Raw genomic sequence first — 21,126 nt, forward strand, 5'->3', positions numbered from 1 at the left:
TCTCCCACCTCGCTGCCAAGACATGGAACACCCTCTCCACCCGCCTGCGGCTTAACGAAGACCTCCTTACCTTCAGGAGACTCCTCATGACCTGGCTCTTCGAACAGTAGCAGCGTCCCCACCCTCCCCTAGCGCCTTGAGACCCTCATGGGTATGTAGTGTGCTTTATAAATGCTATGATTGATTGATTGATTGATGATGGAGAGCTGCTAGATCCCAACTTCCCTTCTATGCTGCCACACAGGGAGCTGTATACATAACTCACTACCCTGCTAGGAAGCGCACCAGGGAAATGGGATAAAACAATAAACTCTGCTGGGTTCAAGGATGCGCTGGTCGGACTTCTCTGAGATGTGGCAGACCACCAGGACACAGAAGAACATCTACCTTAGTGGAAAGACCCTGTGTGCAAGAGAGGAGACAAGGATAAGATCATAGGTATGCTTTACCCTGAGTCTTGCACCCTCCTCTTACACAAGCATACTCAGATCCCCAGCTTATTCCTCAGTGTAGAGTAGTAAGGGTTATCTCAATGACCAGCAAAACGTTGTCCACTTGTAAAGGAGATGCCAAACACAAAATGCAGTAGCCAACTGAGAGACCCAAAGTCCTGCAAACAGAGCTCTCCACCAGGAGATACCACTGCCAAGTAACTGACCAGCATCTTATGTGAAAGGGAAATGGAAATGACAAAAAGAAAGTAAAATGTTAATGAAGAGATAGGAACACAGAGTGCTCCTTCCACATATCTATTCCTGATACATGGCTGCTCCCTGTTCTGTCATAGGAGCTGACCCGACCAAAGTAGTTGGGATGACGAGATTACATCGCATCCCGTACAGCCTCCGTAGCCTGTTAAAGGGGGACTACTGGCACAAACTGATGCCGGTGCCCGTTGCTGACAAGGAAAAGTACACTGAGGTGAAGGCGTAGCGCAGTCTTCAGATGGGCCGAAGCAAAAAGAGAATCGGCATGGAAAATAGCAACAGGTTCTATGCGCTGATGGAAAGCAGCGCACAACACCGCATGAGCGAGCCAAGGAAATCCAACGAGGACACGAACAGGAACGGCAAGTCACAGGATACTCCACCAGGAAGTCGGACCGACAAGCACTGGGTCAGCGAACAGGAGGGGCATATATCCTGCCCTCCCTCAATTGCTGACCTCCGGAGCTTCTTCCTGTGGCAACCCCAGAAAATGCTGGGAAATGTAGTTCATCATGCACTCCTTTCCCAGTCGTTCTTTAGTAGCCTAATGAGGTGAGTGTGTGTTTATGTGTACCCCTTATATTCCTATGCCTCACACCTGACACAGCCATGACACATAGTACCCATCCACCAAACTGTAAATAATGCCCTAAGTACCTTGTGGTTGACAGACACCAACTTATAGGTACACCTAACAACTGAAATAGATACTTACTTTGAGACTAACATGTTCAGTTGATTCCCTTACAGTACTAAGGGAAGCCTCTAAGATCATCATAAAGGGCTGATTAATGAGCTGCATAGTAAGATGCAATCAGCATAAACAAGACCAAGTCACACAAATAAAATGTATCCAACTCTGGCTACAAATCTAATAGCTAACCTCCCAACTGCTTGAAAATCCAGCAGAGGAAATGCAATAAAATGCTCTTATATAGACCCTGCCAATGAGACATTAAGGCCAGAAAATTACACTGCTGCCTAACCAAACCTGAAGAACCCAATTGAGCAGTTGGGCAGATTGGGAACCCTAATGGACGTGTAATAACGGTTTATACAATTCTTTCACAGACTTTTTTTTCTTTTTTCAAGTGGCTCTTTATTGTTTTCATTTGTTGCATTCGTGAAATATAACATTATCTTACTCATGCATCACATTTATTTTTTCTCTTACTTGTGCATACAGTCTCACATTGTCATGGTCTTATATATTTATCTCCTCTGGTTAGTGGTTCCTGTCGCTCAAGTGTCTCTACTCATTGATTAGCAGCGTTATCTGTGTCTTATTGGGTACTCCCACTTGATTTTTTATTTTATTTTTAAACTCTGTTCTATTGACTTTTTTAGGTTACATGTATATTAAAAGCTATACACTTCTGTAATGGACTATGCATCAGATCACATATCAGCAAGGGAAACACAATTCTGGTACATGAACTGAGAACATTTCAATGGTCTATAGGATAGTCTTTGCACCAGGATGCGGACGAGTCCCGATGTTGGCTTATTACATGGACACGACAGGCCTAGATGCAGTAAGAGCATAGCGAGATTAGTCCAACGCATAACGTTTTTCAAGTGAATCGGTGCGGACTGAGGATCAGGCGTCAAATAGGTAAAACAGTCAAAACCCAACAACCTCAACATAGACCGGTGCTTATATGGGTATCCCCCCCCCCCCTCCCATCCCCTGCCGCGCTTCGCTATTTAGCGGTCTGGCTGGTGCTCCCCAATCATGGCGCTAGTTTCGTTCACCTGTGGTGCCTACTCGGGTTCGTCTGGCATGGAACACTACGGCTGCGCGCTGGCATGACACCCACCTCCCGCCCTGGGTGTGGACTCCTCCGGTAGTTCCCCCGGGCGTGCCTCCCCAGTGCGCTGAAGTGCCTGGAGCAAGCCCTCCCACTGTGTGGCTATGGGTACCTTCCGCAACCCCAGTGTCTCTTCCCGGCGAATGGCGGTTCCCTCCGCTCCGGCCCACGCGGAGAGTGAGCACCTCCATGCCTGTGGGTGTGGTGGGTCCTGCTGCGCTTTCCACCTCTTGGTCAGAAGTCACTTAGCGACTGCGAGTCCCAGGTCAAGAAACCGGGATGTCACTTTGGTGGCCGGAGTTCTACGGAAGTGGTGCAGCAAGTAGACAGTCCAGTCAAAGGGTATGTCGCGACCTGTGCTGACGCGCAGCGACTCGCCGATTGTGTGCCAGTATGTGTGTAGCCTGTGGCAACTCCACAGCATGCGCACGAGATCAGCCCCTGGTTCCGCACATCTAGACAATTCTTTCACAGACTTTCTCAGAATTTTGTCAGGTCCTGGACATAGATGTTGATCTACACTCTTCTAAAGTGCTACATTATTTATTAAAGACCTGATCATCGCTGCCTTTAGGCGATAGACAGGATGTCACTCAAAGAACCGATTCTTGCCTTAGAGATTCAAGAGACTGTCTGCCAACTCCAAATCAGGAAGATCCCTGGCCTCATTGGATTTACTGATGAGTTTTTCATGTGCCTCTCAGAGAAAACCCTACCTTGTATCAACTCTGTGTCGAAGGTAACAGAAATGGGGCTACCATCAGAGTGCGCTCAGCAGAATTCACAAACAGGTAGAACACCAGAAGCCTACCCTCTTATTGGCCCATCTTCCTCATAAATAATAGGGGCTGCAGTTCTTATGAATGCCCTAGCAAAGCATCTGATCCAAGTCATAAACTACCTGATACACCCCAATCAAAATGGATTTACCGTGAACAAATCTCGCAAAAAATGGCGAATAGCCTGAATTCCTAAATCATGTTTAATCGAGGTATACAAACTCATCACATCTAGAGTGATGAGTAAACATTATTTTTCCCATTGTAAACCTTCAATCATGTTCAGGAAATGCATCATGTCTCTCAAATATGCCGGTAAAGCAGTTACAAAAGGTCACAGATAAAGATCTATCTATTTAGATGTCATTTCTAAATTCGAGCCCTTGGAGGAAACAATGGGGGATGATTAACTGGATTTTTATGTAGTTTAGGAAGGAGATAAAGTATAGGTGTTTTAGCATTCTTGTAACTCAAGCTACAATACTCCTCCCACACCAGTAGCCGCTTGTCCCTCCATTTACATAGCATTTCTTCATACTTAATGTTGGATGCAACCACTTCCCTTTTGTTTATTTCTTGATAGCATAATGGGTCATTGAGTTGACGTAGACCCTCCTTCATATAGTCATCCTTTTCCCACACAACAACATTCCCCCCTTGTCTGATTGTCTAATGACAATGGTGGGGTCACTTTTTAGATATTCAATTACTTTCATTTGTGCTGTTGTAAGATTGCGTTTCACTTGTTTATCTTTCGAATACCGCATCGTTTTTAGATCTTTCACAACACTTTTTTTGAATACTTCAAGTGCATCACAATGTACTATCGATATGAATTATGACTTAGGTCTAAAGCCACTGGGACATGCATTATCAACAGTAACATCCCGGTTGTGCAAATTCACATAAGGATCATCGTGATGTTCTATGTTGTCATCCAACCCCGCAAGAGTAAGTAATGTTTCAACATCTGATATACACACTGTGTCTCGAATTTCTACTGCACTATTAGTTCTTATATTAGGTGCATGTAAATGGAACCACTTTTTAAGTTTCAATTTGCGCAAAAAGTAAAAAAAATGTGAATGCGAGTTTGCACATAGTCCATGTTGGACAAAATGACAGACCCAGAGTTAATAAATTAATGTCAGTAACAGTTAACTCACGAGGTTTACGACCGTCTGTTCGTTCCTCTCTTCGCTCTGGTGACCATTGGCGTTGTTTTGAGTGAGTCGTCTTTTCTGTCTCGCCCTCAATTTCTTGTTCCTCTGGTTCTGCCTCGTAGCCCTCGTCCTTGACGAAAATCCTGATCCATATTTTGTGGATTCTGTTTGGCTTTATTTAAAAGCTGGAATTTTTGAGGAAAGGACTTCTTCCCTGGTTACTAGTTGGAGCTTGTTGGCTCAATCTTTCCACCAAGACATCCAAAGCATTGCTATCTGAGACATCACTCTCCTATGTCATGATGCCCCTCTCGCCTGCTGCCGATGTGACTACCTCTGACTTTTTCGCCTGTGGTGGATCATTTTCTGCAAACTGGTGATCATATTTTTTATGGAAGGTTAAAGTTCTTCCTGATTGATAGTCTTTAAAATCTCTTATAAACTTCCTGTGCTTTTTTAGTGTAATTTTTTCCTCCAATTTAGCCAACCAAATCTGCAATTTCTCCATAAACGTATCAAGACTTTCCTTTGAAATTAATTTCAATAAATCCGCTGTTGTGGTTTCTATATCTTCAAAGATTTTTGTTCGATCTTTCAGGGCATATTTAATGAGTATACCCATCATTACCATGGAACACTCCTTAGAGTTACCTGCCCATTCGTCAAGCATGTCTGGATCTTGGGCTTCGTAAGTGGGGATGGTGTAAATGCAAAGGCCTCTAGGGACCCGCCCCACATCAATATATTTCTGCAGGGATTCTGCTTCCCACCACTTAGACAATTCTTTTCTATACAATTTCTCCAATTTATGAAACAACATTTGAGCCTGGATCTCATTATTTAGTAAAGCGTGTTCTTTGCCAGCTTGTGCCAATGCAGTATCTCCACTGGTTATTTGGTTAAAAAACAAACGATTGGATACTTCCTTCTTCTTTGCCTCCATTAGCGTGGACATCATTACTCTCAATATTCAAATCTTTCGCACTCACAATTTGCGTGTCCTAAGCTTCCTGGTATAGACTGTTGATGCCCAATCCCCGGCACCACTGTCCACTCCGCTACCTCGGGCTCTATAGCAGCAATGTTGTAACCCCGTAGGACAAGTGTGTCTGCTAACTCGCGGCAATTCCTGTGAGCTCCAGTGAGTCTCCCGGCTCCCCTGTGTCCCACATGTTGTTCCCGCAGCCGGCTAACACTCTCCCGGGGGTTCAGATGGCTCTAAGCGTACTCGCCTCCATTATCTCCACATGAATCCCATTTCCATCTTAAATATCCGAGAGCAGGTCGCCCAGGGGAAGCCCCGACTTATGAATAAAATCACTCAAACAAAGTCCGGTAGCTCGGGGCTTTACCTTGAGATGGTCCGTAGTGAAATCCGGCATTTCTAAATATCTTTGCAGATCTTTCTTCATACGTGAAAAAAGTACTTTGGACACACCAGGATGCTATATTCTGTTTATTGTGTAACAGAAGGCCACACACAGACGCGTTTTGCCATTACGGCTTGTTCACGGTAAAGCAAGTCATGTTTCACCTCCGTTTACATAAATACTATTTAAAGACACTTGAACAGCAAACCCAGACACCCGAGGCATATGAAAAAGGTTTTCTACCGAAACACGTCATGCCAGAAAGGAATTAAAACAATCTCACTGAGGCCGGCTGTGTCACTCTTGTCTCCTTACAAAGGAGGAGATTCCAGGTGATATAAAAAAAATAATATATATATATATGTCCCAAGGTTGCCCCAATGGTGAAGTGGGTTCAGCATTTGCACACGCCGTCTCCGTTCAAACCTCTGAAGAGAAGCATATGGAGCTTCGAAATGCGTCAGGCAATTCCATTACAGAGCGGCTTCTACAAGCGGATCCGTCATAAATAAAGCTGCTGGTCGAGTGCTACTCACCAGGTGGACAACCTTTGGAGCAGAATATATATATATATATATATATATATCACAGAAAAAAACATAGGTTTCAGCTGTGTTATAGTTAGCTGGACATTTCACTTGTACACAACCATAGAAATTCCTCTGTTGTAGTTAGTTCTGCTAACTATAACTAGCGCGCCCGCAATGCACTGCTGATGATGCCACATATTACATCATTCCTGACATGGTCAGTGACATCACTGATGACATCACTGATGACATCTCAAATGACATCACTGATGACATCATCCAGTGAATGTGGTTTAGTTTGAAATTTAAATATGTATTATATATATACCAATCTGTATTGAAGATTGAGTGGATATATAACTAACTGGATGGAGGATTTAGTAGCTGTCTGACTGTCTGTTTAAGTGAGTAATTTAAAGTGTTTCACTTAATACATGGTTTAGTAACTAAACTATGTGAATGTGTGCATCACTGTTTCTGTTGTTGTATAACATGCTGCATCAGTTGGTCACTAACTACATTAGTGTGTATATTAGTTATTGATTAGTTGGGTGAGTATTTGTATGGGACACTGAGTTTGTGTGTGGTTGGATGGGGTGTGTGTAACTCTATGCATAGATGTGTGAATGGTTGATTGACTAAGTGTATAGGTTTAAGACTGCATGTGGAAACAGTTGTTTGGGAGACTGAGTGTATTTATTTGTGTGTTGGTGAGCGAATACATGTTTTAGTTGTACATCTTCAACAAAGTAAAAATATAAAAGGCATTCTATGTGAGTGTTGGTGTATATAAATAAGTATATATAAGAGTCAGTGATTGTGAGAGTAACTATATGAATGAGTGTATAATTGTAATGGAGATTTTTTAACATATTAACTATGAGTTACTATGTGTTTGAATAAATGAGGTGTTGTGTGTGTAAATGTAAGTGTGATTAATTTGTTCATGAGTGAGTAGGATGACTGCATAACCGACTGAGATCTCTGCTGATGTGTCAGTCTATATATGTGTATACGTGCATTTGATAGTGTTCTATTAATTAGTGACTGCATGTATAAGTGATTCTGTTGTTGAATGAGTAGTTGTGTGTGTAGACTTAGGAATCAGTGAGTGGGTACGTAGTAACTGGTATTGGTGTGTCAATGGTTTCAAATATGGTACTCTGTATTTTACAGTAAGTGATGAAAGGTTATACTAGTGTATGATGAGGTGTATCAGGTTGTCACATGGATGATGTCATCAGTGATGTCATTTGAGATGTCATCAGTAATGTCATCAGTGATGTCACTGACCATGTCATGAATGATGTAATATGTGACATCATCAGCAGTGCATTGCGGGCGCGCAAGTTATAGTTAGCAGAACTAACTATAACGGAGGAATTTCTATGGTTTTGTACGAGTGAATTGTCCAGCTAACTATAACACCCCTGAAACCTATGTTTTTTTCTGTGAATTTCTAAGGTTTTTTAAATGCTAATTTCTAACTATAACGTCTCTGAAACCTATGTTTTTTTCAGTGAATTTCTAAGCTTTTTTAAATGATAATTTTTAAGTGTATTAGTAGTTATACCTATTTTTTTGTACTGATTTTCTACAGTTTTGTAACTGTTTATTTATAAAAAAATTATTCATTAAATAACAATCTATTTTTCTAAAAATTGCACACACAAAATTAAAAAGAAAATTAAAACTGAAATATTGTTAATTTTTTTGTTTTAATTTTTAATTTTGATATATTTATATTATTTTCTTTTTTACATTTTTTTTCCCAATTTTTTTTGGGAGTCGCGCACCCAAAGAGTACACATCACGGTGGGTGCACGGATTCTAGCCGCCATTTTAGAAACATCGTGAAGGATCCGCGTACGGTGTGCGATGGCTGCGTATTTTTCAGTTACATCATATACATTTAATATTACGTGATGTGCGCGATTGATATGCGACCAGTCCGCGACTCCTGCTCCCACGCATTCGCGACACATGCGCATTACAGTATGCGACGCTTACGCGGTGGCGGGTCACACGTGATGTCATATACATGCTAAAATGATATGTTTGTGTGTTTAATATACATATTAGGGCAAGAGACTATCTAAGATATTCATAAAAATGATATATTTGTACTTATAATAAACTTATATTATTTTTAAATATATTTTCGCGAAGTCGCGTCGGGTGCGTGCTTCGTGAGCGCAGAGTGCGCGGATCCCATGTGACCTAAAAAAAAAAGATTTCATTGGTTCATAACATATACCACTGTAACTATTGAAGGACCCCACTCATTTTAATCATTCTTGTTGGAGCATCTTTATAGAGACATCTCTTTTCCCTACAAGAACCCTTTTTGCTTGTTTTTTTTTGGTGTTTTTTAAAAAATATTAAACAAAATGGCATCTGGACAGCAGCAGCAGTAGGAGGAAGTATCTTCTGAAGAAGAATTCTTGCAGGAGGCACCACGTCCACGGAGGCCAGAATCTGTCATGTGGAAATTCTTCACTTTTCCATCTGGAGAGAAGAAAGTAAATGCGAGAAAGGCGACGTGCAAAATTTGTGACCGAGTCCTGTCAAGAGGCAGTGAAAAAAAATACTCTGTTGCACTGCTTCTATGTACAAGCATCTCCGGACCACACATCCTCTCAATCTTGCTCGGGAGGAAATGAGGCGAGCTGCTTTGAACCCCTCACCTGCTGTGGCAAGTATATCTGGAGCGTCCTCAGGAACACCTGCAAGGGACATTAGACCAGAATTCGCCTTTCTCGAGCAACACTGCGTGAAGTGTAAGAAACTTATATGCTTCGGTGAGCAGTCGGTGGATGCAGTTTGTGCTGCGCAACGCATCCATCGTTGTTAACTTTTTTGTTTTTTTGTTTTTGGAATGATAAGTAATTCCAAATGTTTCCTGTTTTATTCGTTCTTTTTTTTGTTCATTTTTTGAAAAAAACAAAAACAATACAAAATTGTTCAAGAAAAAAAATACAAAAGAAAAAAGAAAGAAAAAAAAAAGTTCCTATCAGAACTACCTTATCTGGTTAAAGAAATAACTATAATTGCAAGGTAATGTGTGAAAGTTTGGGTGAATATATGTATACAGCATGATTGACTGAAAGAATGCATTAGTAGTGTATGGTGAATTTATAGGTGAAGATGTATGAGGAAGTACTGCAGCATGACACTGCAGGCTCTTTAGCTGCACTGCACTGTGGCACTTCCGAAGCACAGGGATGTGACATATGTACACGAATATGTTGCAACTCTGTGCTTCCCTTTGCACTGCTGCACAAACTGCAGCCATGTGGTGACACAGGCACCCTTGCACCATGGTGAAAGGATGTTTGTGTCGTGTGGAGATTGTTTTTGTGCAGGAAGGGACACCTTCCTGCACAAAAACAATCAGTAAAGGCATTTTCCTCTTTCAATGTCTGCTGTGGAATGCAGCATGCATTGAAAGAGGAAAAAATGAGGAGAAATGAAAACAATTCTCCTTGTTGCGCCTTGCTACACCAACTCTAGGATGGCGCAGCATTCACACACATCTCCAGATTTACGATTTCTCATAAATCTGGAGATGTGTCTTGTTCTATGGGTGTTGCGTGGGAACACCCACAGCAACACCTATGGGACGCCCCTTCAGCGCAAAGTTCTGTGTATGAAGGGGTCGTATTTACAAGGAGAGGAAAAACAACGCAGGGTGGCTTTTCCTCTCCTTGTAAATTTGAAGGAGTGCCTGGTACCATCACTACGTTACAAAAAGTGACGTACTGGTGACGCAGGGTGCTTGTAAATCTGCCCCATAAGTGCTTAGGTATTGGCAGACTGATACAATAAAACCATAGTGCTGGATGGGTGATTGAAGAATTGCATGAGACTGACAGGAGGTATCCTACGCTGCATGGGTACTACTTCAGTATTTAATGGAGTGGACCAATAGTATGTATCTGCTTAGAGATTTGTAGGGATTATGCACAGAATATTTTATGTGTACTTTTGTTGGTGCCTAGGTCATTTTATAAGAATAACACTAGTAACTGGAATGATGACAGTGCTGCAAACAGAGTGAACACTTAATTTATAAGTGCTTACGTATTGGTGGAGTGATAGGATAAGTAGATAGTGGTAGATAAGTGATTAAATAAGTGCATGGGACAGACTGGACGATTCTTACACTGCATGAGTACTAACTGGGTATTCAGAAGAGTGTATCAATAGTATATAGCTAGTTAGAGGTCTGCTTGGATAGTGCACAACATATTATAGATGTACTTGTGTTAGTAGCTAGGCCATTCCATAAGTTAATGACTAGTAACTAGAATAATTACAGTATTACAAACAGAGTGTATAGTGAATTTATAAGTGCTTAGGTATTTAGTGTTTATGGCTAGGCCTAATAATTGGAGTAATTTCAGTGTTGCAAAGAAAGTGTGTGCTGAATTTGTAAGTGCTTAGGTATTGGTGGAGTGATAGGATACATAGATAGTGCTGGATGGGTGAATGGAGAAGTGCATGTGACAGACAGATGGATTCCTAGACTGCATAGGTGCTAACTGGGTATTTAGAAGACCGTATCAATAGTTTGGAGCTGGTTAGAGGTCTGCATGCATAGTGTACAAAATATTGTACCTGCACTTGTATTAGTGGCTAGGCCGTTCCTTAACTATATGACTAATACCTGAAGTAATTTCAGCGCTGCAAAGAGAGTGCATGCTAAATTTATTAGTGCTTAGGTATTGGCAGAGTGATAGGATACGTAGATAGTGCTGGGTGGTTGAATGGAGAAGTGCATGGGACAGACAGAAGGATTCCTAGACTGCATAGGTACTAACTGAGTATTTAAAAGACTGTATCAAAGCTATGTAGCTGATTAGAGGTCTGCATACATAGTGCACAGAATATTGTAGCTGTACTAGTATTGGTGTGTCTACGGTTTCGAGAATGGTAGTCTGTATTTTAGGGTGTGAGGAGGTGCATCAGATGATCACGTAGATGATGTCATCAGTGATGTCATTTGAGATGTCATGAGTGATGTCACTGACCATGTCATGAGTGATGTAATATCTGACGTCATCAGCAGTGCATAACTTTAATCCAAAAAGCTGGCGGCCATATTGGCCTGGTCACGATGTGAAAATTCAGGAATTGATACAATAAAGGAAAGAAAACAAGTGTTACTATGCACACAATGTCATTTCAGCATATCTTGCCCCGTGACTGCCATACCTGTATGTTCGTCAACATGACTTATTCATAATAAACATACTTAGAATTGCAAACATCAACATAAACAATGAACTACACATTACTTTATAGTGAAAGGCTATCGGCCATATTAATCTGGGCACGTTGCGTATTATAATGGTTCTTACACGAAAGAAAAGGAAAAAAAGGGGTGTTAATTTACACACACTATCCCTAAATAAAGTTCTAGCGAATATAGATCCATTCCATTCACAGCTCATTAGAGATGGCATGAGTGATGTCATGAGTGATATAAATGACCATGTCATTAATGATGTAATGTCTGAGGTCATTAGCAGTACATTGCGGGGGCGTAAGTTATAGTTAGCTCAGGTAACTATAACTGCTGAATTTCACTGGTTGTGTATGAGTGAAATCTGCGTCTAACTATACCGTCCCTGTAATCTTTGTTTTTTTCAGCAAATTTCTAGGTTTTTTTTAACGTTAAATAAGATGCATATCACAATGGATGGTGGGGGGTTGGAAGCAGGGCCTAGCATTGTGCTGTCCCCACCCAAGCTTGCTGCTCCTGCCTACCCTCCTCCTAGCCCTCCATTGTCCAAGTCCATGTCCCTGCTCCCTTATTACAACCCTGTGTGGCCGTTGTTCTGCCACTGGCCTTCCCGCCTTCTCTGAACAGTTAGCTTGCTGTCCCATCCACCTCCTCCCTATCCTCTGTTGTCTGACTCCATGGACTAGCCTCCTCCCTCCTGCCATGCATGGTCTGATGTGCTGCCACTGCCCTCCATTTAGCATGATGTACCAGTCCACTCCTCCTGCCCTCCATTGCCCAATTCTATGCCCCCTCATTGACCTCCTGCTTAGCCTCTGTGCTTAGCTTGCTGCCCCTATTCTCCTTCCCCCTGCCCTCTGATGTCTTTGTGCATGCCCCTGCTCCATCCTTTTTGCCCACCATGTTCCATGGACCTGCCACTCCTATCTACTCTGAGTGTACTGTTGAGCTGCCACTCCCCTCCCACCTGCCTAGCATTGTCAGATCACTGTATCCTGTCCCTGCCACCTCCACTCTGCCTGTCCACATTCCATGCCCCTATCCCCTTCCTCCTATCCCCCATGGTCCATTTTACTGCCACACCCTTCTGCCCTCCCTGTTCTGTTCTGTTGTGCTGCAACTGCTTCTCCTGCTTGCCCCACGTGGTCTGTTGTGAGGCCCCTTCCCCTGAGCTCTCTTGTCTGTGCCCAGGTCCAGACCCTCTCTTCTATCCTCCATTGTCCTTTGTGCATGCCCCTGCACCCTCCTTCTTGCCCCTCAAAGCCATTGTGCTGCCACTAACCCTCCGCTTGCCATGCATGGTCTTCTGTGCTGCCACGGCCCCTCCCACCTTCCCTGTGTGGTCAGCGAGCTGCCCCTGACCCCCCTCCCACCTTCCCTCCATGGTCTGTGTGTATGCCATCATAGTCTCACTGTTGCCCTCCATGGTGTGTCCTGCTTCTAGTGCCCATCCTGCCTGACCTCCATGGTCATCTTGCTGCTCCTGCCCTGTCCCCTTGCCCCCAGCCCTCTGTTTCCATGTGCAGACCCCTATTCCCTCCCTCCCGGCTTGTCTGTTCCATTGTAATGCCCCTGATCCGTCCCTCCTGCCCTTTATGGTCTGTTATGCTGCAGCTTTTTCTCCTGTCTGTCCATTATGATCAGCTAGCTACCATTGCCTCTTTCCCCTCTGTTCTCTGTTGTCCATATGCATGGTTCTGTCCCCTCCTTATTGCTTTCTATGGATTGTTGTGCTGCACTCCCGTCCCGCATGCCCTGTGTGGTGTATTGTGCTGCTGCAAATCCTGATGCCTGCCCTGTAGGGTCAGTTTGGTGCACCTCTCCATGTCCCTGCTGTCCTTTGTTATCCGAGTCCATGTCCCTACCTGAATTCCTCCTGCCTTCCATGATCCAATGTACCATACTTGCAAACATTTTAAACTTGGTGAGAGGGAGATTTTGAAAAAAAACTGGGGTATGGATTTTCCCCTTTGAGTTACATTAAAAAAGAGGAGATTGTAGAGAGGAGACAGATCAAATAAAGCCCATTTTAGCTTAAAATCATTGGACGTTTCCTGGCGGAATTGGGTCTGTTGGCATGTATGGTTGTACTACCACTGCCTCTTCCTTCTGCCCACAATGGTCTATTATATTGCCACAGCCTATCTTGCCAGTTCTGTATTGTTGGTTTGTTGCCCCTGCCCCCCTTTCCACTGCCCTCCATAGTCTGTTGTGCTGCCACTGCCCTTCCTGCCTGCCCAGTGTGGTCAAATTGTTGCCTCTGCACTCTCCTACCTGCCTTCAATTTTCAGAGTCCGTGCCCCTGGCCTCTGCCTCTCACCGGTATCCTAATGAACAACTAGATTGCTAACATTCTATATTTAGTACAAAAGTGTGGAACGCCTGACGTCATCTTGATGTAATCAAAACTGTAATACCTAGAGCATTTGTTTTAGAAATTACATATATGAGAGGGTCTTATTTGCATCAAAATTATGGTTTGTGCTCTAAAAAAAATAAAATGAGGACATATTTTCTGAGTTTTCAAATAGCGACAAAGCACTTTTAAATTATTTGTTATCTTTATGTTTTTTTATCCGGTTGACCACTTGATTAAATATTGCACTTAGGGTAGAGGATGTGGTGTTACTTCCAGAGCCGCATACTTTGCAACTGGGTAACCAGGTTGGAGTTTCTGCCTCAGCTCGACATTCTGTGATTCTAGTCAAATCACTTAATCTCCCCATGTCTACAACCAAAATAAATTTGTTCTTGTGTGATGTAACCAATGCTCATGTAAAGCACTACAATACCTGACAAGTCTGCACTATATAAAACTGCAAAAACACAAAAAATAAAAAGTGTTTTGCACACTTCTGTCATTGGGCTACATGTGGGCTACATCTGGGTGATATTTGTGCTGCATCTGGGCTCTTTTGTCTCTGTTGGCCATCTTGGGAGATTTATTTGTTATGAAGTTTCCTAATTTCCTCATTTACTGCAGTCTCCTCAGTAGGAAATCCTTTCTTTTTTTACTTTGATTCCATCAAGAAGGTATTCAGATATGTCCCACATTTGCCATAAATTCTGAATGTTAGCACTCTAGTTAGATCACTGTAGTAAAGCTACTGCTCACCACGGAAGACTGCTGCTGATATTAAAAGTGCATTTTTCAGTCTGCATGTCAGAATGGTTTTATGAAATAGAAGAGGATTTGAGAAGTCAAAATGTGCCCTAATATTTCTTTCTGCAGCACTAATCATACTTTCAATGGCAAAACGAACCCCCTCATTTTGTTCCTTTTTAAATTAAATGTTTTAAGAGTTACCACTTTATTCCAATCAAGATGGCTTCAGGTGTGCAATATGTTTGTCTTAAGTAGGACTGTTAGCACTCTAGTTGTTCTTTAGAACCCTCTGGGAAGCTGCAGTAGAACACAAAGGAATCAACTGACAGTCTCTGCCCTTATTGGATGTACATGTTTTACTGAGAATGTCAGACTTCATTCTCACATGACTGAGAAAGATAATGTGAATTTACAGAAAATATGCTCGCAGTTTAGCTTATAGATCACCCTCCAAACCTCTGTGGGAAAAGCATGAGAAAATAGTTTTCTCTCAAACATGATTCATGATTTCCCAGCAGAAGGCTTTTTCACATGGTAAAATCACCTTAGAACACACCACAATTCCTAAAATGAGTATGGTACCATCAACAAATGATTTATAATGTAACTAAAGTCTTAAAACCTTCTATTAACTGCAATGCTTTCTAGTGAGGTACTATCATGTATATTGGTCCCAAGATGGTTGCCAACACTTCTTGGATGAAGTGCTGACAGCCAATCAGACCTCACAATGAGATGTGTGGTTAGGCTCCGCCCAGATATATATGTGATTTTACTTTTGATTTTCTCAGGAACTACTGAACGGATTTACACCATTTAACCAAAAGGCACGACTCTGAACCAAGGGCTATCTCTTTGCCAAATTTGGTGTAATTCCGTTCAACAGTTCGGGCTGTAGCTGCGATTAAAGGTTCCTATGGAAAATTGCATGGGGAAAACACGTTTTGGGACCACCTTTTTTCTCGGCCCCCGCTTTACGAATCACCCCGAGACTTTCAGGATAGGAGCGGACCGGAGCACCCCACCAGTTTTGAAACTTTCGCGAAGATTCGTCAGTCGGCGCCAAAGTTATTCCAAATAGAATGTTGCGGATTTCCTATGGATAATAGGTCCTAACTATAACTATCTACTGGTGACCTCCAGTAGGTAATACATAGATATATATATATATTCACTGAAAAAACCATAGGTTTCAGGAGCGTTATAGTTAGCTGGACTTTTCACTCGTACAACACCATTGAAATTCCCCCGTTATAGTTAGTTCAGATGACTATAACTCGTGCATCCGCAATGCACTGCTGATGACGTCACATATTACATCACTCATGTCATGGTCAGTGACATCACTCATTACATCACTGATGACATCTCAAATGACATCACTGATGTCATGAGTTATGTAATATGTGACGTCATCAGCAGTGCATTGCGGGCGCGCGAATTATAGTTAGCTGAACAAGCTATAACGGGGGAATTTCAATGGTTTTGTACGAGTGAAAAGTCCAGCTAACTATAACACCCCTGAAACCTATGGTTTCTTCAGTGAATTTCTAAGGTTTTTTAAATGCTAATTCCTAACTATAACGTGCCTGAAACCTATGTTTTTTCAGTGAATTTATATATATATATATATATATATGTATATATGTATGGATATATATATTTATTTAAAATGCAACTGAGATCCCAGTATGTAAAAAAGGTGACCGAACTACACCTGCCAACTACAGACCGATACGCCTGATCGATTGCATATGGATCTCCGAAATGTTTATCCATAGTCCCTGTCAGGCAGGGTTTTGTTATAAAACCTCTACAATAGACCAGACTCTTAGGTTCTTATTATTGTACTGGAGTACCGTTGTAATCAACAAGGGCAACGTATATGTTACCTTTGTTGATTTATGGTCAGCCTTTGATCTGGTCCCATGACCTAGCCTGTGGAAAATTTTTACGAAATGAAAATGCCCTTGCACTTTTTTTAAATTTTTTTATTATTGTATTAGATTTAAACAAACAAATTGTACAATCCACACTATATAGCAAAATGTCACAGCAGTGAGAAATAACCATACACATACTTGAAGTACAAAACATGAGCAGCTTTACATCCAATAGTTAGGCATGATTTATGATCTACCAAATGCTGGGTGGATTGTCCCGCCTTATTTAATTTAATCCGGACAGCAGCTCTGCTTAACTTGACCTGTTACTCCGAAGCATGCCTCCCCATACATACACCCCGAGCGTTTCCTCCTGCCGTAGGGCTCGCTTCACTAAAATGCCCTTGCACTTACTGGCACTAGTAGCCCAACTTTTGAGAATAACTTTGAACGTGTAAAATGGAGAAGGCAGAATGATTTGACAGGAAAGATTAGCTTCCCTCTGGAAGTGAGACGAGGCTGTGTTTTGGCCCCTCCACCCTTTTCACTCTATATCAATGATATTGTCTCCACCCTGACTAAACTTGATGTTGATGCACCTTCCTTGGCCCAAGTAAAAATTCCAATATTATTATTTGCAGATGACAGCCATTTGGTCTCCAAGACCCCCAGTGACCTTCTGAAACATCTGAAGGCTTTGGAAGAATTTTGTACAGACAGGGGCTTGGAGATCAACATGACTAAAACTAAGCTTATAACATTTAACCCCCAAAAAACATTTAAATAGGAAATAGAATTGGGGGGGGGGGGTCTTTTATGAATTGGACCTAGCTTTACGTACTTGGGCATCATCTTAAGTAATAAATAATATGTCTTAGAAGCCCCACTTGACAAAATTAGTTTCAAAACTTAACTGTCGGGACAGTTCATAAAGAGGATAATGCCTCTTTTTCGAAGCATGTGAGGCTTGCTTTTCAGTTATATGTGTCTAGGGTTCTGGGGTTTGTTCTCTACATGGCTAAGCTGTGGGGACATGCAAATATAGATGCATTAACTAGTACTAAAAATACATTTTACCATAAAGTAGAATCTCTCCCCGCCAGTAGTCCTCTGGTACCACTTTTTTTGGACTTGGGTGTCAGAAGCATATATGACAAAGCTAGACTTCCCCCTTTGTTATACTGAAGACGACTCTGGTCCATGCCAGAACTCGCACACTATACTTCGGCTTTACAGGATGTCATCTCTGCCACCTATTCTGGTAAAATTCCTTGGTTTTTGCACATCAAGGAGTTACTAAATGATATTGGGGCTCCTGAGCTCTGGGAGAACCCAGGTCCTACTATCTTTCCATCTAAATCGGTCCTGAGAAAGCTTTATTGGACAGAAAAAGAGGCCAAAGTTCAATGTCGAATCGATCTCCCTAGACCAACACAAGAGTTTCTGGATATCTGCAAAGCTCCTGTTTGTAGACAACTAGGGCAGCATAGTCACCTAGTTGCTCTCCGTATCTTCAGGTCAGATTCCAGCTTATCTTTGGCTATCTTTGGCTATCCTAGTTGCTAAGTTTCTCGGGGCCATGTGAATATTATGCAGAAATCTCTTATCTTTCTTATAATGGAGTTGATATTTCTATTTGAACTGTAATCGTTTTCATGTAATCTTTTATGGTCCTAGCGGCCGAAATAAAGTTTATCGATGCAATATATATATATATATATATATATATATATATATATATATATAGAGAGAGAGAGAGAGAGATACGTGTGTGTGTAATTAAAAAAAAAGCAACGGTTAAAATTACGTTATAGTTAGGTGAAACATAATGTTTTAAACTCTAAAAAACCTGAATTTCACCAGTTTTAGTTAACTGAAATAACTATAACTTGTAATGCTACCGCCATGCACAGTGTTGTCATCAATGGTGTCATTTCAGATGTCGTCAGTGATGTTATCAATTATGTCATAGAACATGTCATGAGTGTTGCAATGTGTGAGGTCATAAGCAGTGCATGGGGAGGATGTTAGTTACTGAACAGATTTACACCAAATCATAAAATGTACGCCTTCTTTGTAGTGTAAAGATCTAGCTTTCTGCCAAATTTGGTTTAATTCTGTTCAGCTGTTCCTGTATTCCTGTCCAATTTTCCTATGTAAATTTGCATTTGGATAACATATTTTGGGACCCCCTCTTTTTCTCTGCCACTGCTTGGCAGATCACTCTGAAACTTTGAAAATTTCCAGGAAAGAGCTGAGGTGGATCAGATTTTTTGGGGAAAGTTTTGTGAAAGAAATCCATTTGCCACTGAAACTTGGTCATACTAAAACTACCCAGTGGTGAGCCCAACTTGGTAATGTATGTGTGTAGGAATATATATATCTGAAAAACAAAGGTTGACATACCGTTATAGTTAGGTATTATAATAATATCTAGCTTTGTGTTAAAAAAAAACCTAGCAATTTAGTGAAAAAAACATGCAACTTTATAGTTAGGTGAAAATGTAGGTCATAACGTCATGTTTTAAACAAAAAAACACAGAAATGTATCACTTATAGTTTGCATATCTAACTATAACTTGCGCCCCCTCCATGCACTGCCTATGACGTCACTATAACTATTAACTAAAGCTGGTGAATTTCAGTGGTTTTTTCGAGTATAAAATGAGAATTTATGACTGACATCTTCATCAAACCATAACGTCCCTTTAACCTTTGTTTTTCTTCAGTAAATTTCTAGGATTTTTTTTTTTAAAGTAAAGTTAGATATTACTACCATACCTAACTATAATCTCACTTTAATCTTTGTTTTTTTTTTGCAGTGAATTTCCTATCTTTTAAACGTAAGCTAAGACCTTAATAATTTACCCAACTGCTGTGGGTGCCTGCAGCCAGACCCTGTACCCAACCCCCACACGGACGGCCAACCCCTCGCCACGCACAGCCAATCACAGCCTTCACTTCCAAACGGCCTCCAGCTTCTGTGGAGTCCGCGCTGGCTCTCACATGAGTCTGGCTGGACCACACAGGTGGGCCTCACAATGGACAGTGCATCCGGGTACTCCTACCCTGCAGCAAATGTGTCTTTTAAATTTTATTTTGATGACACGAGGAAGGAACCACTTTGTCTTGTAATGGCGGGCACTATATTTTCCTTTTGTCGAGGCCTGTCAATCATATTCCTTAGTACTGCAGGACTGCTGGGCCTGTGTTACTGAGGCAACCGATGAGAAAAAAAGCCATCACAACCAATCAGATCGCTTTTTTTATTTTTTATTTGCAATCTAACCATCCAGATATCGCTGTTTTTTAACCTTAATTTCTCAAAAACAGCTGCACAGATTTACACCAAATCACAAAATGTGCACTTTTTGAGTAAAGGTCGATCTTTCTGCCAAATTTCGTCTAAGTGTTCCTGTATCACTGTCTAAAATTCCCTATGGAAATTGCATGGGGAAATTGCGTTTTGGACCCTTCCATTTATCTGGCCCCACTTGACTAATCACCCCAAAACTTACTTTTTTGGTAAAGTTTCCTGGAGATTCCTCAAACGGCGCCAAAGTAATTAGCGAAACAAAAAAACGACAACAAGCCTCCACTTAAGGCCTCCTCTGCCTGTGATGCTCACAATGCGGGTACAGTTCCTGAGATATCTATCACAACAATCTCTCCAAAAGAAGTTGTACTGAAACACCAGGGTCGTGAAAATACATGTTTTAATAGGGCACGGCTAGGGCATATGTATATATATCTGTATGTACGTTTGCATGTATATGTATGCCATTACTGACAGCAATGCTTTCTTAACTCTCTCCCCCAGACTTTTGAGTGTTGAAAGTATCTGCAAATAGCAGCAAGGATTAATTAGGTTTTCCTTTATCTTCTAGGCACAGCTGAATTCTTTGGATGTTGCTCACGTTACGAAGACCAATAGCGGAAGCCATACTGTCTTTCTTTGCTAGACAGACAGCGTGGGAAACTAAGAATGCAGAGACGAGCGAGAGGATCGAATTTAGGACTTTTTTTGCTCCTTTCCCAGGTCTACCAGGCTGGATTTGACAACATCCCTCCTGTGACGCTTGTCACTCTGGGGCTGAACATTTTTCTGTTCCTGAACCCGTTAAATGATCTGATGGAGGTCTGCATCAGTGTAAACGAGAGTTACTACCGGAAGGACTGGCAGCGCTTGCTTCTGTCCCCTTTCCACCACGCAGACGACTGGCACCTGTACTTCAACATGGTCTCCCTGCTGTGGAAGGGCATCCGGCTGGAGCGGGAGCTTGGAAGCGCCCGTTTTGCATCCATAATCGCAGTGTTTTCACAACTCATTGGGATGCTGTATTTACTGCTGGAATTAAGTCTCACAGAGATAACGGGCGACCCGTCGTACAACAAGCAGTGTGCCGTGGGCTTCTCAGGTACGACAGAGAGTACAAAGAATCCACAATGAAGTATATTACTAGCATGAGTAATTTGACATTTTTAATAGCAATCATTTTCAATTATGCCAACACTGTGAAGTGCACACA

At 41.8% G+C, this 21,126-nt stretch overlaps 1 protein-coding gene across 5 annotated transcripts in view; it reads left to right on the top strand.

The window, feature by feature from the left end:
• Nucleotides 1-21,126, top strand: part of RHBDD1 (rhomboid domain containing 1) — a 411,942-nt gene that overhangs the window by 97,658 nt on the left and 293,158 nt on the right. For all 5 annotated transcript variants that reach the window (XM_085634376.1, XM_085634377.1, XM_085634379.1 and 2 more), the window contains one exon: nt 20,485-21,015. In XM_085634376.1, coding sequence (XP_085490502.1) covers nt 20,583-21,015 — 433 coding nt within the window. In that variant the 5' untranslated portion in view covers nt 20,485-20,582. The remainder of the gene's footprint in view (nt 1-20,484; nt 21,016-21,126) is intronic.

The sequence above is a fragment of the Triturus cristatus genome, chromosome 11, assembly GCF_964204655.1.
Source record: "Triturus cristatus chromosome 11, aTriCri1.1, whole genome shotgun sequence".
Classification (NCBI taxonomy): domain Eukaryota; kingdom Metazoa; phylum Chordata; class Amphibia; order Caudata; family Salamandridae; genus Triturus; species Triturus cristatus.